This window comes from Parathielavia appendiculata, assembly GCF_033297405.1.
Source record: "Parathielavia appendiculata strain CBS 731.68 unplaced genomic scaffold N657scaffold_9, whole genome shotgun sequence".
In the NCBI taxonomy this organism is placed as follows: Eukaryota; Fungi; Ascomycota; class Sordariomycetes; order Sordariales; family Chaetomiaceae; genus Parathielavia; species Parathielavia appendiculata.
In genome coordinates, this window is record NW_026944228.1 from 255261 (window position 1) to 282073 (window position 26813).

At 54.7% G+C, this 26813-nt stretch overlaps 11 protein-coding genes across 11 annotated transcripts; 7 read left to right on the forward strand and 4 right to left on the reverse strand.

Moving 5' to 3' along the window:
- The first annotated feature begins 227 nt into the window (after nucleotides 1-227).
- N657DRAFT_621378 (MFS general substrate transporter) lies at nucleotides 228-2149 on the forward strand. Its single transcript, XM_062790617.1, has 5 exons — nucleotides 228-453; nucleotides 515-1061; nucleotides 1101-1357; nucleotides 1440-1678; nucleotides 1744-2149. The coding sequence occupies exons 1-5, from the start codon at nucleotides 242-244 to the stop codon at nucleotides 2058-2060; spliced, it is 1572 nt and encodes a 523-aa protein (XP_062645959.1). The 5' UTR covers nucleotides 228-241; the 3' UTR covers nucleotides 2061-2149.
- A 388-nt stretch (nucleotides 2150-2537) lies between these two features.
- On the reverse strand, nucleotides 2538-3507 carry N657DRAFT_646861 (uncharacterized protein). The gene has a single exon (XM_062793198.1). It carries the CDS (start codon nucleotides 3039-3041, stop codon nucleotides 2694-2696), a length of 348 nt encoding a protein of 115 aa, XP_062645960.1. The 5' UTR covers nucleotides 3042-3507; the 3' UTR covers nucleotides 2538-2693.
- A 1902-nt stretch (nucleotides 3508-5409) lies between these two features.
- N657DRAFT_646864 (uncharacterized protein) lies at nucleotides 5410-7906 on the forward strand. The gene is made up of 2 exons (XM_062793199.1): nucleotides 5410-5721; nucleotides 5779-7906. The coding sequence occupies exons 1-2, from the start codon at nucleotides 5669-5671 to the stop codon at nucleotides 7529-7531; spliced, it is 1806 nt and encodes a 601-aa protein (XP_062645961.1). The 5' UTR covers nucleotides 5410-5668; the 3' UTR covers nucleotides 7532-7906.
- A 575-nt stretch (nucleotides 7907-8481) lies between these two features.
- N657DRAFT_681992 (uncharacterized protein) lies at nucleotides 8482-8829 on the forward strand (the record flags this gene model as incomplete). Its single annotated transcript, XM_062796444.1, has 2 exons — nucleotides 8482-8659; nucleotides 8732-8829. 2 exons carry the CDS (start codon nucleotides 8482-8484, stop codon nucleotides 8827-8829), a joined length of 276 nt encoding a protein of 91 aa, XP_062645962.1.
- A 13-nt stretch (nucleotides 8830-8842) lies between these two features.
- Nucleotides 8843-10813, reverse strand: N657DRAFT_621385 (D-site 20S pre-rRNA nuclease). Its single transcript, XM_062790618.1, has 5 exons — nucleotides 10508-10813; nucleotides 10260-10456; nucleotides 9874-10204; nucleotides 9681-9816; nucleotides 8843-9632 (listed from the first exon to the last, which is right to left on the reverse strand). The coding sequence occupies exons 1-5, from the start codon at nucleotides 10728-10730 to the stop codon at nucleotides 9149-9151; spliced, it is 1371 nt and encodes a 456-aa protein (XP_062645963.1). The 5' UTR covers nucleotides 10731-10813; the 3' UTR covers nucleotides 8843-9148.
- A 1768-nt stretch (nucleotides 10814-12581) lies between these two features.
- Nucleotides 12582-14171, forward strand: N657DRAFT_493824 (uncharacterized protein). Its single transcript, XM_062787648.1, has 4 exons — nucleotides 12582-12825; nucleotides 12916-13186; nucleotides 13244-13484; nucleotides 13550-14171. Exons 1-4 carry the CDS (start codon nucleotides 12680-12682, stop codon nucleotides 13963-13965), a joined length of 1074 nt encoding a protein of 357 aa, XP_062645964.1. The 5' UTR covers nucleotides 12582-12679; the 3' UTR covers nucleotides 13966-14171.
- Nucleotides 14172-14824: 653 nt separating this feature from the next.
- N657DRAFT_657067 (DDE-domain-containing protein) lies at nucleotides 14825-16794 on the reverse strand (the record flags this gene model as incomplete). Its single annotated transcript, XM_062794764.1, has 3 exons — nucleotides 14825-14839; nucleotides 14929-15437; nucleotides 16776-16794. The coding sequence occupies 3 exons, from the start codon at nucleotides 16792-16794 to the stop codon at nucleotides 14825-14827; spliced, it is 543 nt and encodes a 180-aa protein (XP_062645965.1).
- A 134-nt stretch (nucleotides 16795-16928) lies between these two features.
- Nucleotides 16929-18659, forward strand: N657DRAFT_621398 (uncharacterized protein; the record flags this gene model as incomplete). The annotated part of the gene is made up of 2 exons (XM_062790619.1): nucleotides 16929-17546; nucleotides 17655-18659. The coding sequence occupies exons 1-2, from the start codon at nucleotides 17067-17069 to the stop codon at nucleotides 18657-18659; spliced, it is 1485 nt and encodes a 494-aa protein (XP_062645966.1). The 5' UTR covers nucleotides 16929-17066.
- A 1209-nt stretch (nucleotides 18660-19868) lies between these two features.
- On the forward strand, nucleotides 19869-20336 carry N657DRAFT_575886 (uncharacterized protein; the record flags this gene model as incomplete). The annotated part of the gene is made up of 1 exon (XM_062789135.1): nucleotides 19869-20336. The coding sequence occupies one exon, from the start codon at nucleotides 19869-19871 to the stop codon at nucleotides 20334-20336; it is 468 nt and encodes a 155-aa protein (XP_062645967.1).
- Nucleotides 20337-20869: 533 nt separating this feature from the next.
- N657DRAFT_599105 (uncharacterized protein) lies at nucleotides 20870-23147 on the forward strand. Its single transcript, XM_062790053.1, has 2 exons — nucleotides 20870-21502; nucleotides 21653-23147. The coding sequence occupies exons 1-2, from the start codon at nucleotides 21345-21347 to the stop codon at nucleotides 22743-22745; spliced, it is 1251 nt and encodes a 416-aa protein (XP_062645968.1). The 5' UTR covers nucleotides 20870-21344; the 3' UTR covers nucleotides 22746-23147.
- A 232-nt stretch (nucleotides 23148-23379) lies between these two features.
- On the reverse strand, nucleotides 23380-25748 carry N657DRAFT_493707 (DUF1688-domain-containing protein). Its single transcript, XM_062787647.1, has 5 exons — nucleotides 25048-25748; nucleotides 24679-24954; nucleotides 24403-24616; nucleotides 23696-24348; nucleotides 23380-23636 (listed from the first exon to the last, which is right to left on the reverse strand). The coding sequence occupies exons 1-5, from the start codon at nucleotides 25459-25461 to the stop codon at nucleotides 23553-23555; spliced, it is 1641 nt and encodes a 546-aa protein (XP_062645969.1). The 5' UTR covers nucleotides 25462-25748; the 3' UTR covers nucleotides 23380-23552.
- Nucleotides 25749-26813: the final 1065 nt, after the last annotated feature.

Sequence of the window (26813 nt, forward strand, 5' to 3'; positions counted from 1 at the left end):
ACCAACATGATAAGCCCAACAGTTGATCACAACAGCAGTATGGGCAAGGGAGTCGACTTTACGTACCCCAACTGATGCCAGGGACTTCTATCCACCTATATACGTCTGTTGATGCCGGCCGTGATGGACCGTCATGTATCTTCTGAGTCGACAGTTCACTCACTGAACATAACGAGACAAATTGAGTTCCCCGACTCGACAAGGTCTGAAAAGCTCCGTGCTTCAAACCTTGGTCGACAACATGGCCAATGCCGAAAAGGAAGACAAGCCCTTCGGCCTTACATCACCATTTGGGCTAGTATCCAACGGCACCGTCGGTCAGGTAACAGACGAGTTTGTCTTGACCAAAGATGGCCTCCGTCTGTTCCCGCAGCCCGTCCTCGGCGACGACCTCGACCCCCTGAACTGGTCGTCGGTGGAGAAGCACACCATCCTGGCAATTGTCATGTCTCTGTAAGCTGCTCGAATCTCCTCTGACCAAGACGTGCCTTCACATTAACCAGCCCCTTGACAGGTACTTCATGTTCACTTACATCACAACAACCACGGTTCCGTCTTTTCCAGACCTCCAGGACAAGTACTCGGCCAGTCTGGAGCAAGTCAACTGGACCGTTGCCATCCCTGCTCTCGGCCTTTCCCTAGGCCCGTTGCTGTGGGCGTCTCCCGCAGATATCATCGGCCGCCGTCCCATTCTCATTCTCGGCACCATCATGGCACTGGTTTCGACGGTCGGGGCCGCACTGGCCCCGAGTTACTCTGGCTACATGGCCGCGCGATTCTTCCAAGGCCTCGGTGTCAGCCCTGCGTCCAATGTCGGCTTGGCCATCATCAACGACATCTTCTTTGAGCACGAGCGCGGCCAGAAGCTGGGACTCTGGGTGCTGGCCATCGACCAGGGCCTCTTGTTTGGCCCACTGATTGGCGGCTTCGTCAACATTGCCGGCTACCAATGGATCCAATGGGTCACTGCTATTTTATTCGGCCTCATCCTCCTCGCCCAACTGTTCTTTCTCCCAGAGACACTCTACCCACGTCGGCTCATGCTCGAAGAGTCACAAAGAGTCGGCATCATGCCTGTCCAACCAGGCGACGACGAAAAGACCCGGATGGCGAATGGCTCCCCAACGAACATGGATGTGCGAAGAACCAAGAGGTTGCCGTTCGCCAGTGTCTCGCCACTTCCGGGCATTAAGCACCCGAAACTATACGACCCTCTCATCCGGTTCATCAAGACATTCAAGTACACTGTGGTCTCCGTCTCCCTCATAACTTACTGCTTCGGCTGGTATTGGTGGGTTCTTTCCGTGGTGACGTTGGTGCCCGTCGCATACTCGACGTATGATGTGCACATTCAGGGGTAAGTGTTTATTACTTGACCTTCCCGTCACGGTGCTACAGCTTTCTCGGGTGCAATTTAAGTTAACTCCCTGGTCCCCCAGGCTTCTGTATCTTGGCTTGATCGTCGGTACCTTGATTTCGGAGGTCTTGTGCTCCGGCAGTCTGAGCGACTGGCTCGTGGTCAAGCTGGCCAAGTCCAACAACAACCAGAAGACACCAGAGATGCGTCTGTGGCTGGCCTATCCCGCCATTATCTTGACGGCTGTTGGTCTGATTATTTGGGGCATCAGCGTGGATTATGGCTACCACTGGATGGTGGGACAAGTTGCCTTTGCTCTTTGTGAGTTGCCCCGTACCTTGCTCCTCGTCAATGTTAACGTTAAGCTGATTGTGTCTGCCATAAAGTTGGGGCCGGTATCCAGATGGGAAACACTGCCATCTGCTCGTACGTTGTGGATGCCTACCCGATGCAGAGCATGTCCACCATGACATTCTATGCTGTCATGCTAAATATGTCTGCCTTTGTCGACCCATTCTTGATTGTGCCATGGGTGGGGAACGTCGGATTTACCTGGACATTTGCTGGTCATGCCATGATCACTGTTTTCTTCTGTATTCCGGCTCTGGCGGCTTTGCACAAGTTTGGGCCGGCATTGCGTGAGATGTCGGGGGCCCCGACGTGGGTAAATCCCGAATTCGAACAGGCTGCTGCAGCGAGCTGAGCTCAGCGACGTCGACTACTAGACACTTGACTTGTAAAGATATCCGTTCCAACGCCTTTGTCCCTTTGTTTGCCTGTTATGGTCTATCGGTGGCAAGTGATGAAGTTTGTATGGCCATGGGGATTGAGGGGAGTAGTAATTCGTAGACTGGGAAGCATTGATCGTAGATGAGTCTGCAACTTAATAGCAAGATTGAAGTTCTGATGGGCCTCTTACTCAGATACAGAAGTACGTATGAGGCGATAAGCATAGGGTTCCAGGAAAGATTACCTCGGAATCTTCGGTTGTGGTTGTTCCGCCGTTGCATCGGGCTTCCAGTGAGACTTCAGGGTCTATATCTGTCTAGGCTTCTCTAGTCCATTCGACGGGCTGTGCTTTGTTTTAGGTCATTCCGCGTCGTAGGACACCAGATAGTTCAAATGTGTGTACTAGTAGTAGATAGACCGTTTTGGGAGGGGGCCGTGTGGGAACATAAAACCTCAAATTTGCATGAAAGCCAACCGTACTATTGCCCCTACAGAATGCTGATGCCAATGAATGGATGAAAATGCCACATATATCCAAGCTTTGTTAAATGATAAACGAATGCTAAATGATGTGATCTTGTATCCGTCCCTCCATTTGACCTTTCTCCTAGCGCCAAATGCAATACAATAAGGTACTACCGCAACCAGACCCAAAAGGGATCAAAACATCGAAACATACCCTTATGAACCGTTCAACTCGTAACCCGGGCTCTGCAAGTAAACGCAGCAACCCTTGAGCTTGAAGCCACAACTCTCGTGGCATCCCGTGCCGGCAGGCAGACACTTTAATCGGGGGCTGAACGTCAAGCAGAGTCAGGTTTGGAAGTGCCGTTCCTTGTACTATCCGCACACTGGCCCGAGCCAGAGTAGGTATCGGCGTTGCAGCAGCCGCGAAAACCGTTGGAGCAGGACTGGAAGTAGCCGGTGCCTGGGGCACAAACGGTGTGGTCGGCATGGCGCTTATTGGAGACCTCCAAGGGCTTGTGGGTGCCTGTCTCGTAGTCCGGGCACCAAGGGATGGCGAAGGGGTCGACTGAGCAGTCGCCGCGGAGCCTGTTATTGTAGCAGACGTAGAAGGCGGCGCGGCGGTTGACCGAGGGAGCCGCCGTAGTAAAGGTAGCTAGAGCAGCCTGTAGCGAGGTGATGGATTGAATGCATTATGAGACTTGGAGATGGAAGATACCACGTAGATAGGCAGGTATTGCGGTGATGTCGGTTGGAGAGATTGGTAGCTGGGGAAGGTACTCGAAAGAGTCGAAAAGTAGGTGGGCTGCAACTGATTGACGTCACGCCTCAGATTGTTCGAGATTTGGATGGTGAGAAGATGGAAGCAAATCAAAGATGATGGATGAGTCGTGTCATCTATTATATACACGAACCCGGCCCACGAGGGCGCGGTTTTCCTGTATAGTAAGTTGTTGAAGGTCCGGCAGGCCCTAGGGCACAGCTGTGTAGGAATAATAATACTATTTACACGAAACTGCCTCTGATTCGTTGCATACGTTTTGCCAGTGCCCTTTCTGCTACCATGCCTTACATGCGCCGGAGCGGCTGGGTGTCTGTCTGGTCAGACTGGATGAGGCTCTCACTCGGAGCTGCGGCGGTGCTGTGGCGGTAAGACGGCAACGGCGTGCAGGGAAATGGAACCTACACCTTGAGATCTAGACCTGGCGTTTAAATTTACTATTTCGAGTACACCGATCAAGGACCGTGCAGTGCATTGCGATCGGAGCGAGGGGTGTGATGTAATGAATAAGGCCTCGATATGGGACGGTCAGTGGCAAGCCTGGTAAACATGAGACGAAAAAGGACACGGCGTCATCATGGCGTCAAACTCGCCTCCGTACGGCGGCCGCCACTGCGCTCCATGGAACAAACCTCTACACAGAGGGAACGTTGATGTCTGGTCTGTCGAAGATAAAGATGGGTGTCGGCTTGAAAGTCATACGTCGGCTACTACTGCCCAACACAAAGCCCTGAATAAGGTAGGTGACAGATAGCGATGATATCCCGACACAGGAAACTCGAGTACATGGCCTTGAAGTGATGCCTGATAAAAGATGATTGAGATGAGACAGCCTCGCCTGTGCGGAGTGAGATATTTGACCAAGAAACGCACACGTGTAATTACTGTAGGTAGGATAATGTGTACTTAGGTACCTAGCCTACTAAGTACCTACCCCTCCGTCCGAAGTAGGGCATACTGAACCGCCCTGTGTCTTCAAAGTCCACGGGATGCAGCTGAGACCGTTATCATCGGTCTCGCCGTCACTCTTTGTGGGCATACTGGGGAAGGAGAACAAGTCCAACAGATACGTTGGAGTTATGGATGTTGTCGGTGCGAGTCGCTGGAATGGTCGAGTCATGTTGGGAATAGGCTCTCCAGTCACGCACAAGGTCATGGTTGCCCATCAACTGATGGACATGGCGACTGTTGTTACCTCACTGTCTCTTGATATTTTTCAACACGGCACTGCATATCCATGGTCAGGGCTCATGCATCTAGCGTATAGCTAGAAGTGTCCAAGGAAATGGTTAGCGTGCCACCCTAGCTGCTTTGCCTTAAGGGTTGTTAGTGTTAGGATACCTACATTATCCAGAATTGTAGAGAGTCGAGCCGACCGCGACAGCTAAGGGCCTGAAGAGTTCAGCTTCCTTGGTTCAACTCGGCGCCATTCAGTTCAGTTCGGCTATCCCGGCAGTCAGTCTTGAGTTCCTCAATTGAACCGAGTTGAACTGAGCTGAACTGAGAAGTATAGAGTAACATGTATAGTTTCCGGGCTGGGCACGATAGAAACCAATAAGTAACTATTGGCTCTCCTAAAGATCTGTCTGTTATGAGCCTTCAAGGGGGCTGGCTCTTCGGAGCCAAGTCCCGTCTTGACGTGAGGCTTCGGCTAATGCCCCAGAACCAGCTGCGCCGCACTCGTCCCGGAGCATCCCACTGCACAGCCTCGCCCGGCTCACAAAATGCGCAGCAGCCTCCTAGTCCGGTTTGTCAATTACGAACCCCAAACCATTTTCGGCCGCTGCGCTGCAGCACAGCAGCTCCAGTTCCCTGTTCTGAGGCTCTGCGTCGAATCAGAGGCCTTCCCTCTCGCGTCTTGCTGCATGACATGGTGTCAATCATTGGCGTTGCACCCTTCTTGCCCAGGCAGCAGGCCGCCATGCAGATCCGCACACACCTCCCATACTCCTGGCCAACGAGATTCCCTCCTTGTCAATGAGCGTACCAGATCTCTAGTCCGAAAGTGACCATGTCCAGCCTTGTGGACCCCGAGAGGATGGATGCCCCGATTCTGCCTTGCCCCTCTTGGTGTCCCCATCCCTCCGCATTTCGCGACGAGTTAAAGTTGGCTGCCAGCCCACCCCCTTCATCCCGCTGACTCTCGCTCACTAACCAGCAGGCCCGGTCCTTCTCTCAATTGTCTTGGGCCGCTCGCCATTGATTCGGCCGCGACCATGATCTCTTCCATGGAGAATCACGCTAGGGGTAGAAGCCCGGCACGGGGCAACGATGTTTTGAATGATGACGACCGTGCCGCGTGGAGTGATGCCGAGAGCATCTCCAGCCGGTCCACTATGTCGTTCGACTACTTCCCCGTCCGAGAGAGGCAGTATCGCGCACCTGTATTGTGAGTTTTCCACATCAAGTTCCCCCCACCGACGTCAGATGCTGACCCCAGTGCTAGCCGCCTCAAGAGAGGGGAGCCGGCCGGTAAGCCGGTTTACGAAGCTTGGAATATCGAGTACTACCCGCGCAAGAGGGTGCCGGTGCAGGGCTTCAAGTTGCTCGGGGTCAGGCTCGAAAATTATGACGACCTCGGAGACCGATTTGTGGTGAGCCCGCAGCCTTCTGTGCAACCGGACCTGTCAGACATGCACTTGCAGGCCATTGAGGCTTTCCAGTCCAGGCATAAACGGTGTTGGGCGACTCGAGCATTGCGAGGGAGGGCCAAGACTTACGAGCAAGATCTCGAGGAAAGATGCAGAAAGCTTTCTGACACAGTCCAAACTGCTCTCACCCAGCTCCTCATGGATAGAGGCAGGGCCACCTCAACCCATTACCGAACCCGAACCTGGACAGTTGTCGTAATGCGAGAGCAGCTGCGCAGTCGGTTCACCGACACCGACCTCACCGAAGTGAAGCGCCACAAACTGCGCAAATGGAAGAACCCCGGGCCAGAAGAGATCTTGGTCTACACGGTGCTTATTCGAGGGACCGAGACCAAGGCTGCCCCTGCTGACACCGGTTTCAGCACCTTCGCACCCTTCTATAATCCTTGGGTGCACTCGGACAGGACGGAGGGGCTGCGCAAGCAGCGGGAAGAACGCCGGCAGCGGGACACTCTTCGTCGCAAGAGACACCAGTTCTCCCCACCCTACAGAAACTGGTCGCCTCCGCATCGGAACCGGTCTCCATCATACCGAACGCGAGTCCGGTCCGCATCCCCTCCGTCATACCGGAGCTGGGGAAGCCGCTTTGATTCCCCGTCTCCACCGCTCCGTCGTTCGCGCTTCGAATCGCCTCCCCCATACAGGCGCTTCGCCCAAAGCGAGTCTCCAAACCGCAGCCGTTCGCCCAGCGTTCGGGTCCGCGTTGTTCCGAGGCACGACAACTACAGCTTCGACGACGCGACGTTCTCTCCCAGTCCAACTCCGCCGGAATCCTTCACCCCTCCGCCCGGCGTATCGGCGTACCACCGACCGGGAATGGCGCCACCAGCACCCTTCCCAGCACCCTTCCCAGCACCCTTCCCAGCACCCTTCCCAGCACCCTTCCCAGCACCCTTCCCAGCACCCTATTCCAACCAGTTCCCCTCGCCACCGTCATTCCCCGACTCCTCCGGAACCGCACCGAGAGACACCCGGCCATTCAACGACCACACCACCGCCCCGTTCCGGCCGATCCCAACCAACTGCTTCGCCTGCCGCAATACCCGGACCTGCATCCACTTCCCCCCCTACCAGTCCTGCGCCAGACCCGTGCTATGGCACAACGGCATAGGCTACCACCCGCCTTGCCTGGCCTGCGCCCAGATAGACGCCTCCTCGAGGGCGCCCTTCCCACGCATCCCACCGCACGCGGGCACAGCCTATGCTCCAGGGCCCTATCAGTTCGGCGCCGCTTCGTTCACGCAGTATCCCTTCAACAGCAGCTGCTTCGGCCCCTCCCCGCCGCCGCCTCCTCCTCCGGCAACGACACGCCCCCCATCTTGGATCTCGCAGAGCTCGATGGGACCGGTGCCGCCGGCGCCAAATCCGTTTTCGCCGCTGTCGACACCACCCTTGACGAGTGCAGGCGGGTCGAGCCCGGTTATGTCATCTCCGTCGGCGCGGGTGAGGACGCCGGCGGCCGAGGAGATGGGAGAGCCGGAAGTGAGGGTTGAATCGCCCAGAGCAGGGTCACCTGCGCCGTCCGGGGTGAGTTCTCATCAGTTCTGAGAGTGATTAGGTGTGGTGGTTGTGACTGTTATCTTTGATTCTTCGAACGATTCGGGAGGGGTTGAACTGGCAAGATTGGCTCTGGTTGAACTCCATGACGAGATGACGTGACACGATTATTATGACCTTCGGGTGGTTGCTATTTTGATAGGATCTAGTTTCCTGGTGTATTTCTGCGATTGACTGTTTCCAAATTCAAGAATACGATTGTTATTCGCCTCCAAGATCTGGATCCACCATATGATGTTGCGTGCTTTGAAAGAATCCAAGCCTTGTACGGGGTACAAATCTGCTCTCGGTTTGTGCGTTAGCACGGGTACACGGCGGGGCAGTAGACATAAGACAATTGAAATCAAGAAACAAAGGTGAAAAAATTGCTAACGTATATTATCAGTGAGTGGCCCATATCAGTGAGTGGCCCACCTTTAACAGGCTTGAGTAAGGCTCCAATGAAATGCATGATAAGAGAATGTTGTTGCTCTTAGCGATCTTATCCGGATTTCAGAGTGCAGCCCTGCTAAACTTGTTTGATATGGGCCACTCACTGATAATATACGTTATGATGTAAAGATTAAAAAGTAAAGAAGAGGACAGAAGAGAAGAAGAGGAAGGAAAATATAAAGGGGGAAAGAAAGAGAGAAAGAACAAAGAAATCAATAAAGGAAAGGAGAATACTGTACAAGAAGGTTTAGGTTGAAGATGAGGCGTAATGTCCAGGTCCCGTGCTAACAAGCAACCAGGGTTGAATTGTAGGTATGGATACAGATCCGTACAGGTAGGCTTGAACAAAGAAGGCACAAGGACCCACTTCACCATAGCGTGCCAAGACAATCAAGTGGACCAGCTGTTCTTCAACTAGGTTCAATTGGCGAAAAATTTCCAGAACCAACCACCACTCCTCAACCAAACCACTACCCCCCAGGCTGTTCGAGCTCCCGACAACCGCAGCCATGCATCTCATGTACCTCCCCGAGGCCAACGGCTCGGGCCGGCGCTACACGCTCAAGAAAGTCATGGACGGGCAGGTCACCAAGTCGGCGCACCCGGCACGCTTCTCGCCCGACGACAAGTGGTCGCGGCACCGCCTGGCTGTGCGCAAGAGGTTCGCTGTGCTGCTGGCGCAGAAGAGTATGTTCCTCCCTCTTGTCCCTGGGATCGCTCTGTAGTACGGGGATGCTAAGACTGTGGCTTCAGAATAAGTGGATAATCGTCGGGTTGGTTCGTTCGGCGAGACGAAGGACGACGACATCGGCAATGCCACGCTATGGTCGCTGTGCGATCAATCCTCCCTCAAGTAATTCACAGAAGGGGATATATGAACCCGGCATTCATGGGCCGCCGTCATCGTCCGTTATGTCCGACTTCTCCGCCGGCGGCACCATGACGATCCCAGCCCGGTGGTGACGAGTATTTCGGAAGTTCTTTGCCTGCCCTTAGGCTCAGACGGCGGGTGAAATTAAAAGGCTTGGCGTTGGATTGGTTTGGGGATTTGCACATGGCGTTACGGGCCTTGCATGTTTGATCAAGAAAGGAATACACTAAATGCCCACAACGTTTGATCACGGGGTCCGATCCCCAAATTCGGTACCTTATCATGGCATTGGCATCTGCATACTATCACCTCCTCTTCTTGGCGTTAACATTGCGGCCCGCGCCCACCTTGATCCTCCCGCTGCCCGACGTTCTGGCGCCGCCCAGAATGCCGGGCAGGTAGTCCTGGTCCATGAAGTCACGGTACTTTGTCCGTCGTTCTTCATCCATCTTCTTGGCGTACTCCTTTTGGTCTTCAGTGAGGATCAAGGCCCTTCCCCACCCATTCTTGCCGCCTCCTTTGACATTGTTGCCCTTTCCGCTAGCGGAGCCGTGGGTCGGCTTCGGTATGCTGTAGACGTTGCCCCGATTATTGTACTGGAAGTTCTTCTTGAGGTGAAGGGTGAAGTTGCCCGACGCGTCCGTACTGCACGAGACACGGGTCAAAGTGGGCTGGCCGCAGGACGGGCAGAACTGTTTCGACATATCCTTGCACACTTTAAAGCACCCGTGACATCGCAGAACCCAGGTTTTGAGGTATGTGATGCGGGAGAAGCCTGAGTCGAGAAGACTAGGAAGGTCAGTGTGTGCTTCTTACTCTCGCTTTAGTTGAACGTACTTCAAGTTTATTCTCAACGCCACATTCCGCATGGCCATATCCCCGGTGATCAAGGCCGCCTGCAGTACCCTCTGTACAGGCTGCGGTTCTATGTGTGCATTTTCCCTGGCCTGGTACTTCTTGATGTTGCTGGGCGCTGGGTGATTTATTGTCAGTGCCTGTGGTTGAAAAAACTGCGTTGTAGTGAACGTACTTATCCATTCTCCTTCGCCATCATCTTCTTCCTCTGTTACCTCCTCTTCCTGTTCAGCAGTATCCCCCTCCGCGGAAGGCTGATTAAAGCTGAGATCTTGCAGTTTCTCTGTCACTTGGGCCGTTGCTTGCTCGATTGACGGACCCGCCTCGTCTGCAGCCCGGGGCAAAGCCTCCCCCTGCTCATTTCTTGCATCGGAAGCAATGATTGACGGCTGGACAACCGCTGACTCCACAGTCTCCTGGATATTCGGTTCATCGGCTGCTGCCTCAATCTTGCCCGGCGGTTTCCCATTCACACTCTTTTGATTCGGTTCTCGTCTCAGTCGCCACTGGAATCACCGAAGTCAGACATCGAAAAACTGGCGATAGCTGGGATTTGCGTACGTCACCGCCATTCCTCTCGACTTCCAAATCGTATGTTAGGGCGAGAAGGTGAATATCGGGCTTTGAGAGAACCTGGAGATCGCCCGTGCTCTTCGCAAAGTTGGTAACGAACTGAATGGACTCGGGGCGCGGGTTCCGGAGCTTTAGAAATGGAGACAAAGTAGTGTGGAACCGTGACCTTGCCGCCTCATCGCGAACTGCGCGTGGTCAGCGGGGTGCTGTAGGGGCTCGCGGCGTGGTCGCCATACTCTCTGAAATCACAGCAGGAATGGTGTACAACTCCTCGGCTTGGGTAAGCAACGTCGAAACTGTGGGATCGTTCTTGATAATTGCGTTGGCGTCGATGACCAGGGAATGGATCCGCTTGGATGGTATCGTCGGCGCACTCTCGGCAGGGCCAGGCATGGTGGGGGCGGGGTTCTGCGTCTCGGTGTGCTCTGGGGCAATAGGTTCGCTCGCTGGTTGCTCCATGACTGGAGTGATGGCACCCTCGGCACAGATACCGTGAAAGTGCTACGTTCCAGGTGCGGGTGCTGTTCGGTAGCTCTAGGATTTGCCGGTTAAGAGATCGGGTTGCGAGAAGCAATGCCAAGCCTTCAAAGGTGTTGTTTCTGAATTTCCAAAATTCAGGCGGGGCTAACTGGCAACATCGTGCCAAGTCCTGGTGGTGAGGCCAGCGCCAAGGACTCTGGGCCCACTGCACGTACTGTGGTATGATGGGTAATGAAAATCTTCATGCGGGGTACCTACGCTAACCGAGAGTAAGGTATCCACACTTTTCCACAATAAATACAGTAAACAACTAATTAATATTTTGTATGCATACCCTTGGCTGCAATCACCGCCTTGCACCGATCTGGCATCGAGGCCAACAGTTCCCTCAAGTAGTCGTCCGGTAGTGCCTCCCAAGCCTCATTGACATACTGACGTAGCTTTTCGTACGAGGGCTTTTCTTCAAGGCCATACCGGTCTTCGATCCAGTCCTTCATCCAATTCCAACAAGACTCAATAGGGTTCAAGTCCGGTGAAAAGGGTGGCCATTCCATCACAACAATGCCTCGCTCTCTGAGATTTTCCTTCGTCTCTGCGGCTGCATGCCCTGGAGCACCATCTTGCATCAGGATCAGATCCTCACCAAGCTGTTCCTTGCACAACTGTACCCAGCCGTGAATCACAGGTACAGTATGTGCGCGGTAGGTTTCGGCGTTGATCTTCCCCCAATCCTTTTCCCAGAAAATCCCAGGGCCTTTGCCTAAGCCAGAGAAGCAACCCCAGAACATCCAGCCACCCTTGCGTTGATGCTTTTCCACAATGCACGTAGGATCCCACTCCTCGCCTTGACGCCGGGTTACATACTGCTTCTTATGCGGGCCACCAGTAACCCAGGTCTCGTCGGCCCAAAGGATCTTTGCCCACCGCTCAGGGGTCCAATGGTCATGCTCTTTGGCCCAGGTCTCTCGGAGTTTCCGGGTTCGTTCGGTTATCGGTGGCTTCTTACGAGCAACTCGTCGGCGGAAGCCCAGTCGATAAAGAGCATGCTTGATCACCCACACGCCAAAGACCCCAGCGAAGATGATTGTTGAGAGCTCAAGGAAGCCCATCCGACGAGCTTTTTTACTGGAAACGACATACTGAACAAGCTCGTTTTCTTGCTCTGGTGTTGACGTCCGTGGCCGGCCAGTACTCCGCCTAGCAGTGGCGTCGCGAGCGCGAATAGCGGTCCGGATCTGGGCTTTAGTATAGCCAGTAATACTCTGGATCTCAGCTTGGCTTTTGCTGGCATCGAAATATAAGACCCGAACTCGCTGGCGTTCCTCGGTAGTAAGCTGTTTCGTACCGCTGGATCCCTGTGGCCGTGCCATCGTGCTGTTGTGAGTTATCGAAAATAAGAGATGCTTTGGAAGACGCTGTTCCACAGTACGGACGTACTGTGTAAAGTGGAAAGTTTGGGTGTGTTCAGCTGATTGGCCAAAACGCGTCAGCCTGTTGTGCCCCACAGGTACCTGACATGGGGGTTTTCTTTATGCACGCGACCACAGTATGTAATGGTTCTTCGACGACTGCATTCTGCGATTCTTCCGTAAGTTGCTGAGACCGTCCTCTTGTCCTCTTGCAGAACCACGACAACAGGTTGGTTATTGCTTCGCATGGAATTCCCGCCCGACCTGGTGTTTTTGGCGAGCTAAAAGGTTGGAGGTACTCCATCCGTCCATCATAGAATGACTTACAGCATTGGCGAGAATCTGCCGCTGCGCTGACTTATTGATGCAACATGGCCGTATTCTGGTTTGGCAGCTTTTTGGCTCAGCCCCTCAACGAGGCCCAGAGGTCATGTCCCAACCATTATCTCGGTCGGGGAGGGCCTCCTCCGCTCGTGAATCGCAGTCTCCTCGCAGCGTCCCAGGTTCTGTTGCATAATTATGGGTCCGCAGTACCAGTACAAACCCCTCTTGCATGACGACGAAACCCGACTCTTGCACTTGGAGCCGGGGTCGGGCGACGACGACATCCGTTCTACGCTTCGCTCCGTCAGACTGAGCGAAAAGCGTTCGTATGAGGCCATATCGTACTGCTGAGGCGACGCCGGTGAGACCTGCGAGGTCTGCTGCGATGATGAGCTCCTCCTTGTAACTAACAGCCTTTACACGGCCCTCAGACACCTTCGAAGGCCTGACGCTGTCCGAGTGCTCTGGGCCGACACCGTCTGCATCAACCAACGGGATATACCGGAAAAGAACAGGCAGGTTAGGCTCATGAGCCGTATGTACTCCCAGCCAAGTACCGTCCTTATCTGGCTAGGCGACGACAGCTCGGGATTCGACGAACTCGATGGATGCATAAGGGGCGCACTGGAACTCTTGCCGCCCGAGCATTTCGAATTCGAAGAGATATACCCAATCTCGTACGAAATGTTCGGTGAAGCTGCGGTTTGTACCCCCATCGAAAGAGCCTACAAAAGAACGAAAGCCGCTTACAAGATGCAGCGACTACGGCGCGAGAAGAAGCCCAACTTCTTGGATCACGACTGGCGTCCCATCACCAGTCTTGTCAAGCGGCCCTGGTTTAGCAGGAGATGGATTATACAGGAAATAGCTCCTGCAGACGACACAGTTCCCCGAACTGTTATTTACGGACACATCAAGTTTCCGTGGAAGGAACTCGCCGGCGTGGCCTACAGCATAGCGTGCTACGGCATTAAGACGCTCCTTGCTGGACTCGCAACGAGTAAGCCGTGCAAATAAGAACCATCCCATGACGATTGAAGACACTGACGTTTGACGGCGAGCGAGTCAACTACCACGCACCATACATGCTAGCTTTTCTCGAGGACAGTTGCAAACCTGTCCACATGCTGAAGGCCGTCTTCATGACATACTTGGTAACGGTATACCGTAAGCTGACCCTCGTTGACTGTGTCACCGCGACGCCGGTATTCCAATGCACAGATCGGAGGGACCATCTCTACTCGCTGCTCAGTCTGCAGCAGGATACCGTCTGCCTGGAAGTGGACTACCCCTTGTCCATCGAGGAGGTATGCATGAAGTTCGCCGTTACAACACTAGTCCCCTTCCAAAACTTGAAGCTCCTGTGTCTCGCCCCGGACACCAACTATCAAATCGGAGGCCAAAAGCAGGACCGCCTTGCGCTTCCCTCGTGGGTCCCCGACTTGACGTGTCAGGGCCCCGTGAACCCCCTCGTCCCCTAAGTCACACCCCCTGCTTGTGAGCACCCCCCACATTTGAGCACGTAATTTCCAGGATGCAGATGTCCACCACAACCACTTTAGAAGACTATTTCCGACTTTTCGCGGCCACTACAATACAATCGCCGGTATCACTAGATTCCTCATCTTCAGAAGTTTCATCCAATTCAACCTCTACTGCTCCAGCCCCAATCTGAGCCCTGCGGGTAGCCCCAATGTCCGCAAATACAGTATTTGGGTCCGTATCAACCCTCTTCCTCTTCCTGGGCCTCATGGCTTCCAACTGTGCCCGTAGAGCCTCGTTTTTGGCTCGCAAGAGGGCCATATCACTGTCCATGTTCTCGAAGGCTTTGTTGACCTTCTGGAAGAGCTGTCTTTGGGTCCTGGAAGGCTCTGTTTGCAGGGCGAATTCGGTCAACTGCTGACGAAGGTCAACTCTTTTCTTTGGTGTAGTCCACGTCGTCGGTTTGGCGAAGAAAATAGGTCTTGGAGTGACTGGAGAATGAAAAGTATCCAGATGACTTGCTTTTTGGGGCGTGGGGATTGAAACGCGGGTGTTTCGACCAACAACCGGCTCATCAGCGGTTTGGCGATACTGACCGGCCACAACCCCGAGGCCTTCCACCCCGACAGGATATTCCTACCTACCAAGGCCGTCAATCGAGCCTTACGGTAATACTCAAGGAAATTCCGCTTGCCCACGATGCTTGTATCGCTCCATAGGGCCAGGGCAGTCAAGGATTTGCGGTAAGCCGTTTTCAGGGGCGAGAAGACGGCCAAATCCAATGGTTGGAGGGCGTGGGAGCAGTGTGGTGGAAGATAAATGACATGAATGCGATGTTGGAAACATAGCCACATGAAGTCATCGCTGGTATGACTGCCGTGGCCGTCAAGTATCAACAGACGGTAGTCGGAAGGGCCAACTGGCTGGGTCTGGGGGATAAGGATCCGTTCCAGCCATTCCACGCCTACGGCATTGTTGGTCCAGCCGTTTTCTGTTGCAACGAACTCCCAGCCATCAAAAAACTCTAGATACAACGGAAACCATTGCTGTTGAACGCTCTTGCCCTTGAAAATGACCAACGGATGGAGGTATCTGCCGGTGGCCGAGATGCACTCGATGAAGGATGTCCAGGCGCGTGTACCGGGGGCCTTCCGCAAGATTGACCTCTTTTCCCGGCTCCCAACTACCAGGCCGTTGATCCCCATGCCTTCCATAATGCCGGCCTCGTCCATATTCCACCGGTTGGCCGGCTTGTTCGCCTTGATGTCGGGGGTCGATAGGTAAGGAAACCACCCGCGAATGACCTCAGTCGTGGCGCCATTGACGCGCGCGTGTTCCATTTCCCGGGCTCTCTGGGTCTTCAGGACCGGGTTCCTATTCAAAAACCGGGCTAACCAGCGTTTTCCGAGTGTTGTTGGGTCGCCGCGTGCCCGAAGCATCCGTTGCGCAAGCTCCTTGATCTGCGAGTGGGCTGGAGGTAAGCCGAGGTCGACTTGGTTGAGAACCCATTTCGTCAAACGGTCCTCCTGGGCCTTGGATAGTTTTTGCAAGCTCTCGAAAGCTACTGCGCGTGGTTGACGTCCATCTCGACGGTGTTGTAAGGTTGACCTTGGTATGGCCCATTCCTTTGCGACTACGGCGACTGGCCGGCCTTTTTGAATCTCTGTAAGTGCCTGAAAAAGCTGTTCCTCAGTATATTTGGCCATTTTGGCGCCAAAAAATATCATATACCAAAGGGAACTCCAGGAGATGCAGATTGATGAAGATGTGGTTGTTTGAAGTGGTCGGTCGGGTTGGGTCGCGATGCATCGAATGTGTGCCCAAATATGGGGGGCGCCCACAAGCAGGGGGTTTGACTTACACTGCTCCGCCGCAGCTGTTCCACGCCGGCGGCCATCAAAAGCCCAACGTCACCATCTCCACAGAGACGGCCGGGTGCTCTATCAGGGGACGAATCGTCGACCGGGTTGCGAAACTCGTCAAGCCTCAGAACGAAGTGCCGTTTCCCACCGAGGAAGACGTCGCTCCTGAAGCTGCGCATGAGGGACTGGATAGGAGATTGTCATGAGGTAGCTTATGAGGAATACTGGAAAAGGACAGAAAATAAAGGGGAGCCGGAGCTGGCGCCCGACGAGACCGAGGAACAGGCCGAGTTCAGACGGAGCTTTCTGGAGACTCTTCTCTGCAGCATGACAACGATGCGGGATCCCGTACCAGAAAAGGTGCTCCAAGCGACGCAGGTCTTTATGACCTACCTCTTCGACTACTTCACGGATGGCTTTGAGCTGTCGGAGGAGGTCAGGATGATCATGTTGACGTACGGCGCCATAATTGAGCATTCGCTCCTGACTATGGCCGACTGCCGGCGCTTTTGTCGGACTGAGCAAGGCCGGCTTGGCCAGGTGCGGAACGAGGCTAGGGAGGGCGATGTCTTTGTCTGCATTGTGGGCGCCGAGGTGCCGTATCTTTTGCGAGAGAGCACAGAAAAGCCGGGCGTATACACGCTGGTTGATGACAGCTTTCTCCTGTGCGTCATGGAGGGCGAGGCATTCTCGGACCCGCGGTACGAAGCAGTCGACATTGCGATCGAGTAATTAGGCCCGGGTCTTTTGAGGTCTCATGCCTGACAACGATGCCACTCCTGGAGAGGGAGATGCGAAGGGTCATGTACACCTGTGCAAATCCAGAGTTTTGCTCCAGTCTGTTACCCGTCAACCTGCTATGACTTGATTGTAGTATCTGGAGATAAGGAGGAAAATAAATAAATCATTGAATTAGCGATAGAGATAACGTTACGTTAAGGAGAAACTCAAAAAAAAAATGGACATGGAGGAGGAAAGCAAAGCAAAACGAAATCAAAATCCACGAAGATGCAGAGGATTTGTGTTAGCGGCCTACTTATTTCATCGTGCATTTGAGGGTGGGTTCGGCAAGGCTTGGTGATTGCTGCCTAGAGGAGTTTTTCCACCATCCTTTCGCTCATTCTGCTTCCATCATTCTCGACGATTTACGTCACTCCAAAATTATTCTCTGCCTTTCCCGTTCGCAGCCAGCAGTCCCATCACATAATCCCCCTCAATTACCGCAGACAATCTGAATCATGGAGTCCATCGCAGGATCCCTCACAGCCAAACAAAAGAAACGCCTCCACGGGGTTGCCGGCCAAATGCTCGACATCTACAACACCCTCGCACGCATGCGCTATCTCGAACCAGAATGGATCCAGGCCGGCCCGCACGACGTCAGCTCCCTCATGCCGCTATACCGATCGCTCAAACTCGACCTGTCCATCATCTACCTCTACCACATTTTACCCTACGTCAAGGCCCCGGATTCAGATAGAATGGACTTCTTCATGGGCAGCAGCTTCGCCGACTTTCGCAACGAACACCACGTGCGTGATGGCCGCGATCCTTTTATCAGTGGGAACGACCCCGAGCAGATGATGCGACCATGGATGACGCCGCTGTCGATGCTGGGCAATCACCAATGCGTGATCGTTTACGATGCCAAGAGGCATGTTGTGGGCATCTTCGATCAGGAAGACGGTCGCAGCCATGATCCCAATCTGCGCGAGGGCGTTTATCAAACCTTGAACGAGAGTGGGGAGAAGACGTATATTATCCACAAGGATGGAGTCGAAACCCCGTGTGACGTGGCGGAGTGGGAGATGTCCTTGAACGAGGAGGCGGCCAACTCCGACACGCATGAGCAGGACGAGGAGAAGGATGATATAGAAGCCGAGGGTGAGAATATCTGGGATGAGATGGATGCCCGGCCCGCTCGCAGAGTCCTAGGGGATATCGTCCGCTGGTATCACGAGCTATTCGTAACTCCAGGGGGGGGCGAAATTGCTGGCCAGGAGTGGAATGAGGACCTGGTGAAGCCTCTGTATCGCAAGCACGGCTGGCCTGGCGAAGACTTCGATGGTGACGCCTTTCTTGTCGACCAAGTACGTGCCGACGCTGCAAGAGTTGTCGAGTACCACGCCGAGGAACCGTTCCGGCAGGTTCAGAGCCTCAAGCACCGGGTAGCGGAGCTTGAAGAGAATCGGGCGTTGGCTATGCCGAAGTGGCAGAAGAAGCTAGCAGAAGCGAAATCTCTTGACGAGGAGTGGCTTGTGCGTTGGGAGATGTGGATTGATGAACTGGACACTCGAGGAATGCGAACAAGTCTCAAACGGGCTGAAGAGCTATTCGCAGCCGGCGAGGCCCAAAGACACGAAAACCTGCCACAGTGGGAACTGAGGGAAGTTCAAGTCAGGCTTAGTATGGCAAAGCGACAGCTTGAAGCCCTCAAGCAGGGGCCATCTGGTAGTGCGCAAGACCAGGAAGCCATCCGCCACGCCGAGAAGAAAACCGCAATTCATGAGAGGGCGTACTTGGCCAGTCTCGCTGACGCTGAGCGTCTGTGTCCTGGCAGGCCCTTTACCCTCGAAGTTGGGCAAGCGGAAACCGGTGGACAGGATTACAGCGCAAGGATTGAACGCCTGAGCACGGTCATCAATGGTTCGGAACAAGCGATAGAAGACATTCGGGGATGGATGGCGCAGCTTCCTCACGGCGCTGATGGAGTAAGAAACGTCGCCCAGGCACGTCTGGATTACCAGGAGAACTGTCTCAACCGTTTGAAAGGGCATCAGCGACGTTACACTGAAGCGATGAAGGGGTTTGCTAAACAGAGCACAAGTTGACGCAGCAGAGACAGTGGGGAGAAGAACACTCAGCGCAGGAGGATGTCATCCACTCTTCCCTACCTACCGTATTTCAACCAACATACCACCACTTCATCGATTTCCTCTTTAAGCTAAATCACAAGCTCGTTCTAATTGATGGCCGTCCCGAACAAGGAGAGACCCGATCAGGCCGCAGCCCAGCGGCTGAAGCTGAAGCCGAACCTGTGCTGGCCCAGCTGGGAGGCGACGCCTGCCAAGCCGACTGTAATCGTGCATATACGAGCCCACATCGTGATGGGCTGTTCAGACCATCGGTTTTCCATTCGGACACGGCAGGAAGCCGAGTCATGGTCAGTCAGACGGCAGAATCAGACTCCGCTTGGATGGCAAGTAGTTTTCTGAGCTTCGTTTGCTCACCCTAAAACATCTCTCCACCACGGAGAGAAAGGAAGACTTTTGCCGAAACCACAATACGGGAAGGTTGTTGGCCGGGCTGACCTCATCCAAAATCTCAAACCACTGTCACCACTCTCGCTCAGCGTCAGTGGGCTGCAAGCTTCTCCAACGAATGCCCAAAGCGGATAAGATCTGCGGGTATGGCCGCTTCTCCGGCAACGAGTGCCGACATCTCTCCCGAGGCGGGACTCGGGATTCAATCCGCCATCACTGGGGCCTTTGAGCACCATGTAACGGTACAAGCGGGAAGACTGAGCCTGTCCCCGCATTTTAAACTCGAATACGCATCGTTCTTCATTGAGCCGGCGCGACAATACGATATTCCACGTCTCGCTTCGCTGTCAACCCTTGGCATACGGTGCCGTTGGCGGCACATGACTACCCAGCCTCCAGTGTCCGGCTAGCATGAGGCTACATTGGGCAGAACCGGCGGAAGTCTTCCTGCTTTCCGCTGCCGGGCTTCGTATTGACTGTTTCCCTTACTCGGCCTCATCCATTAATGGATATGAACGCGAAACCGACCAACAGGCACACTGCAAACTGTTGCAGGTGCTGCTATTCTGAGCGCTCACAACAGATTGGGCACCCTGCAGCTGCCGCGACAATGATGAAGCCAAGACGTCAAGACATGTTGACCCGATTTCACGAGGTGTATATAAGACTGTCCTCCGTAGATGATTGATGACACCAGACAGATCGCAAGCCCTTCGCTCTCACACCACACCGCAAACCAACAAAATCTCGGTCGGAACCCGCTCAACCGCAACCATCATGCTCGCCAAACGCAGCATCCTCGCCCTCGCCACCGTGGCCCCCTTGGCCTCAGCCCTGGGCAAGGCCCGCGTGGTCAACAACTGCGACGAGACGGTGCACGTCTGGTCGGTCGGCTCCCAAGTCGAGGGCCCCTACGGTCTCTCCCCAAAGGTCGGCTACTACGCCGAGGAGTTCCGCAAGGACCCCGTGACGGGCGGCAAGGCCCTCAAGGTGACGCGCAACGCCGACGGCCTATACACGGGCGCGCCCCAGACCGTCTTCGCATACAACCTCGACGGCGACAAGATCTGGTACGACCTCAGCGATGTCTTCGGCGACGCCTTTGTCGGCAAAAAGCTGGTCGTGGCGAGCGCCGAGCAGACCTGCCCGTCGATTATCTGGCCCACTGGCGTGCCCCCCGCAGGCAGCCAGGTCAAGGTGTGCACCGCCAACCAGGACGTTGTCTTTACCCTTTGCGCGAATTAGAGGGGATGTTGAATGGAGGAGACGGGAAAGGTTTATGTTCAGATGGTTAATGGGAGCGATTACGAGAGGTGGATCTGCCATTAGATACCTGCATTACGCTTGGCCAGGACCTGGGTTAAGTGGTTCTGTTCTTACATTCTGCAGACTGTGAGACGCTATTTCAATGCTTGATGTTCAGATCATCAGATCTCTTTTCCCTCCGTCACCTAGCAAATGGCATCCTGTGCCTTACGATTCCAACAAGGTTTAACTACAGCAAAATTAGCTTTGAAAAAGGGCGATTGATGGCTAAGTACCTTTCAAAGGTCAAACAATGATCGAAAATAAGTAAACTACCTACCAGGTGCAACGGGAGGGTTGTATATGATTGCACAAGTAGACTGTACCAGCCCTATGTTAATAATAGCCCCTGGACTGCAACTTGAAAACAAAACACACCCCTGAACGGATCACTGTGAGTCTATGACCCTTTTGGGCTTTATCCCCTGCTGCAAACTCGCCCTAACCCAATTATCACGGTATTTTCTGGTTAGATAAGTTATGATGCACATACCAACGGGTCCGATTTACCGCACGAACAACGGGTGGCCTCAGGCAGACGACAGACCAAGAGGGACCGGAAGCAGAGATCAATGGAAGTCCTGGGGATGGCTTGTCTCAGGCAGGTACCTACGTAAGGTCATCACCGATTGGGAAGTTGCCATTTTCAATCAGGTGAGCTTCTTCCTCAGACCTCCTCAATTTGCAGAGGGCATCACTTTCTCGTCACATCATTCACGCTCTTCCCCCTCATCGTTGTGTGACGGGATTCGCGCCTCCGTAACCAACCCTGGACTCTCAAATCAGACCGTAAGTTGCTCGATTTTTACGCTCGTTTTTACTCGGAGAATCTCCCTTTTCTTCTTTGGTCGTTTACGAAATTCGTTGATTGGGAAGGCAAGACGTTCCTGTGCTACTCGGCCTTGACACCCTCCGCAGTTCAAACTCAGAGGCAGTCCCATCACCAACATGCACCGCAAACCCATATCCAACCGCGGCGGTCATCGTGGCGCGTATCGCGGCAGCATCAACTCGACCGCTCGTTCCTCGACCAGTTTTGCGAGCGTTCCTGCCGCTCTTAGCACGCCGCAGAAATTGACAGGAAGACCCCGCCTCGCTCATGGCTGGTAAGTGGCATGTTGTTTCGATTCTCGCCGCAGTCGGAAGGCCGGGAAATACCCCCTTCTCGCCCAACGCACGCGCTGCTGCTCGTATGTCGACAGCGCAATTTACTAAAGGCGCTGGATGACTGAGTAAGGTACTGACACATGTTCCAGCTTCTTGCCCAAGCAGATCTGGCGCCACTTCAATCCCTCCTCGGCAGCGACCTGCATCCCCGATCAGTTGCATACCATCAACAGCAGCAAGGATCTTCCCGATGCCGCCGCCTTTGCACTCATCTACGTTGCCAACCAGCCCCAGTGGATGACGGAGAACACCATCTACGTCAAGTCGTGCCTCGATCTCCTCCCGGAGTACGCCGCGAAGAAGGCCATTCTGCTGGAGCAGCACAAAGAACCGAGCCAGGTAGAGCAGGCAGCCCGCGTGGTCGCCCAGCTGACCGAGTCCGTCAAGTTCGAGCGCTATGGGATCGACGACGGCCCGGACATCGAGTGCTTTGACGAGGAGGACAACATCTCGTCCATCGTCATCCCGGGAGATTGGATGTCAGAAAGCCGTGAGCTTGACAAGCCCGCCTACGTTGACACGCCCAGCGTCAAGTACCATCCCACCGAGCACGGGCCGATCGCCGTCTATGCCAGCTACGGGATAGAACCGGACAAGAGGGGATTCAAGTTCGTGGCTTGGTTCCTCATCGAAGAAATTGAGCTGTTTGCCGCCAACTCTCGCGACCTGGCCCGCAAGATGCAGCACAAGACGTGGTCCGCTGACATGCGCTGCGAGTGGGCTGCTATCAAGCTGAAACGTGTGGAAAGGGGGGAGCCGCAGTGGCGCCCTTACCCCTACATCCAGCGCGGTGCGGCCAAGGCACAGACCTCTGGTGGCGAGAAGAAGGAGGCCAACGGTGGGGAGGTGATGGGAAAAGTGACGGAGGAGGACCAAGAGCAGGAAAAGGAGGATGATAAGGAGGATAGCAGAGAGGAGGACAATGTGGAGGAGGTGACAGAGCAATTGAAGGAGGATGGCAAGGAGGATGACAAGCAGGATGACAAGAAGGATAAAAAGGAGCAGGACAAGAAGGTAAAGGAGGAGGAAACCAAGGGGGAGGAGATCAAGGAGGAGGAGATCAAGGAGGAGGAAATCAAGGAGGAGGAGACCAAGGAGGAGACCAAGGAGGAGAAAACTGACGCTAAGGTCGTCTCAGTCGATGAGCAGGTTGTGGGGGTTGAGGTTAGGAAGAGGAACTGAAGGATGCTGCCAAGTCGGGTGAGACTTGTCTTGGGGATATGAACGATGGGGAGTACACTGGTGCCTTCCCAAAGGCAGTGGTGGTAAACGAGCAGGCAGAGGAGGCTGAGGTCAAGGAGGGGGCGCTCATAGAGGACAAGGCGAACACGGAGGTGGCAAAGGCAGCGAGGGACGCTGTGGAGGAAGAAGACGAGAAGAACGGTGAGCTGAACGAGGAGGAATGAAAGGGGAGGCATAAAGTCCCAGCTCTGTGACATTTGCTTCAGTTTTTCGGCTGCCTTCCTAGCAATTAGGCATATAGGTTCGTCTCCAGAGAACTAGATGGTTCCCCAAGATTAAAAGGAGGGAATCACATCCTCTCCTCTCCACAGCCTGGGCTCTACAGTACGTCATGTATTGTACATGGGCTGATATGAACACTCCAAAGCAACACAATGGTCCTATATCATGATCGCACTTCATGATCACAGTTTCTAGCCCTCACCCTTCGGAAGCATTTGCAGATGTCCTGAGTACACTACATGTGTACATGCTGGTAGCAACGTAAGTCCTCTTTGACAAAGGGGGTCCCATGTGTAGAGGGCTTATCATACAACGCAGCTCAATGTGTGTTTAGCCAAGCCAACCTGACCAAGCCGCAAAACCACGGCAGGATGCAAATGTCCTGTACAAGAACGCAGCAGAGCAAGCCTAACCAATGCCTGTCACGGTATATGGAACACTCCAATCGCCAACTCAAGCCCTGCCACCTATACCCCATTACCCTTGAACGCAAGCAAGCAGAGTCGCCTCCAGACGAGGCCACCTCTAAAACACAGTCCCGTCGCTGTCGATGAGGATGGGCGGCTCCTTGGTATTTGGCCGGCTGACCTCAGCAATTTCCCGACCTCCCTGCGGACGCCGTTAGCAAATTCAACCAGGGCATCCAAAAGCATGGGACAAATACACACCTTCCAGCTGCCCGCCTCCAACACCTGCGCCAGGCTAAGCTCATGGCCAGCCAGCTCGGCCTTCAGCGCCTTGTTGACCTCGGTAGTCAACATATCCAGGAAGCCCACCGTGACGCCCCGCCACTCGACAATGACATCATCCCCAGGCTCGAACATGGGAGCCACCTCGACTCCCCCGGTCCCGGTGCGCTGGCAATATTCGGCATAGTACCGAAGACCCCGTTCCTGGTCCTCTGGCTTGAGCGTCAGCACGCCAAGGTCGACAAAGAGGCCGCCGTTCCGGTACTCGGGCAGTCCGGTGAGCAGTTCTTGGCCTGCGAACTGGATCTTCATGATGCTCTGCATGGGTTGCAGGAGCGAATACGTGAGCCACTGAGTGAGCTTGTGGAAAGGGAGGATGCTCTCCCATGGCGCGACACCGTTGGCCTGGCCTGTCGTGTTGGGGAAGGGTGAGAATGTCGGGCTGGTGGGTGATTGCGCGGGCTGGGGCATTGAGCTGCATGGCCAGGCGTCACCTAGGGAGACGCCGTTGATGGCTGTCCGGGATGGCGGCCAGATGGGGGCGAGCCCGTTCATAAGAACGTTCCAGAGCACCGGTATCGGGACAATGATGACGCTAGAGGCTTGGGTTGCGGGATGCGAGAGAATGTGGTCTGGTCGGTGGTCAGTAGCAGCACTAACGAAGTGCGGGTCTTGGGCAATCCTACCGAGCATGTTGCCTGGGCGGCCATCTTCACCAAAGAATTCCCTGTTCTCCAGCGCACCCCCGAGACGAATGAGGAGCTGTGCTCTGCCTTCCAGGCCAGCCATCTCGTTCCCGGGCCTCGACTGCAGTCCTTGGGCAAGCTGTTCCACCGTCAAGTGCCTCAGGCCCTCCTTATCCACCTGGTACTTGTTGTTCTGGTTACCAGAGAAGAGGCCCTATAACGGGACTGTTAGTATCCACCAAGGGGTTCCTGTTGGCGTCAATCGGATAGACTCACCGCCTTGAACATATCCAAGGTCGCAACAGCGATACCCTCCGACCGCCTGTAAACTCGCCCATTCTCAATGCTCTTGTAGCTCCACCCGGTGCCGGCGCCGGCATCTAGCAGCACGCTGACGAGGAAAAGGTCGAGCATCCGCTTGCATTTTTCCGTGTTGTCGACCTCCTCCGGCCACGTCGCCAGAAGGTGTGCAATCCGGTCGCGTCCACCGACACCAAAATGTTGATATCGGCCATGCCCAGGGATGCTCGTAAAGGGTGGATCGTAGTCGCGCTGTGCAGCCACGGTCAGCTATCTGCGGCGTCAGAGTCGGAGATGACAGCCCCTCCCTCAAAAATAGTTTGGCTTCGTCCCGGCACTCCTCACCTTGATAATGTTTGCCACAAACGATACCACGTCTGGAAACTTGTCCATATCCACGTCAAAATGGTGCAGCTCGTTCTTGCATGCTTTGGCCGTCACGATCCTGCACCGCTCCCGCACGGCGCCCAAGTTGCGCAGATAGCCCGCAGGGTCAAGCTGCGGGTCTGGTGGCCTCGGCATGGCGACACTGGGTATGGGACCAGGGGAGAAGGGCGTCAGCGGTGTCCCCGGACCGCCAATGGTGCTCGTGGTGCCGGCCGATGTCCGATTCATGACGCGGCCGCTGGTATTGATGGGGGTGACGACGCTCGAGGACCCCGACGTCAACGATGATTTTGACTGCGAGTTCGAGGGTGTTGGTTGGGGGTTGTTGTCGGCCGCCTTCGGCGCCCGGTCCCTCTTCGAGAACAGGCCCATGTCTGCTGCTGTGATACGTAGATGCGGTCTCAGTGGTCGGAAAAGGGTGAGATTGGCCAGTAAGCGGTGGTCTGCAGGTGGGCGATTCGATGCGACGAACGGACCAGAGCAATGCTCGCGTGACACCAGTGGAGCTATGAGCAAAGTTGCTCCAGAAAGGACTGCAATTCAATGGCGGATAGGCTACTGGCCCCTTTGGCTGTCAGTGCAGTACCGTGTCTTTGAGGTTGTTTTTCTTCTCTGTTGAGCAACTTGAGCAAACAACCTCACGCGAGCATTAACAACGGAAAAGTGCGAAGTCGGGATTTTCTCTCTGATTCGTTCGTTGAGAGGTGTTTGTTCGCATCAGAAGGTCAGAACAGAATCCCAGGTCAAAAAGTCAACAAGGAAGAACTGCGAGGTAGCAATAGGACAACGAGCTTGTGGGCCCCTCACATGGATTGCATGGATGAATGGGGAAAACTGCCAAGTGAAGAAGGTTGGGACTTGGGAAACAAATGCCCCTGAGGTCGGGAGGGGTAAAGGTGGGGTTGTCCAGGGGCGCGCGGCCTCGACGGCGTTATCCATCCGCCCCTCATTGCCGACAACGCCCAGTCATGGATGGGAATTGGGAAATTGAAGGAGAAATGCATCGGCCATGGTTTCTCAGGACACATCTCGGTGAAGAGAACAACAGCGTCTTCCGGCTGGTCTGACGTTGTATCCTCGAATCTTGAGTGTGCAACACTGGACTCTTTTTGGCAGGATCCCAAACCTCGGCACCAGCTAAATGGAGCCCCCGGGAAACACGCCCGGTCGCTTCCACCCGCCTTTCCGTCCGTCTCTTGCGCTGTTTGATCGCTCGGACGAGAGATGGCCTGATAACGATACCGGTAGCATCACTTGCCGAGCGCTCGCTTCCGGATGACCAGCGCTCGAGGGAACCGACCACGAAGACAATGGGGCTCGAAGCTTGGAGTTAGCACCTCCACTGGCATGGATGGGATCCAGAATGCTCCCGTCACGCACGAGCGATTACCTTGCCGATTGAAGATCGCGGACAATCGGCGTTGGAAAGAGCAAGCTCTCTCCTTCATGCTCAGTTGCCGCTACCATCAGCTGCGACCTCCTCCCTCCAGGCACACGCAAACCCCAGGTCCTTCCCTCACCGTGCTGCCGCTAGCGGTCGCTAGGGCGCTGATTGGCGGCGTGTTGGACGCATTTCCAGTGGTCGACGGCCGCTGATGAAGTGCCCACCGAGACCCAGAGTTGTGGACAGACCGAGTCAGCTTGAAGCAATGGCCGGGAAGCATTCTTCCCAAAAAAAATAGCACCTTTCAACCAGGCCACAACGTGGTGAGGATCCATGAACC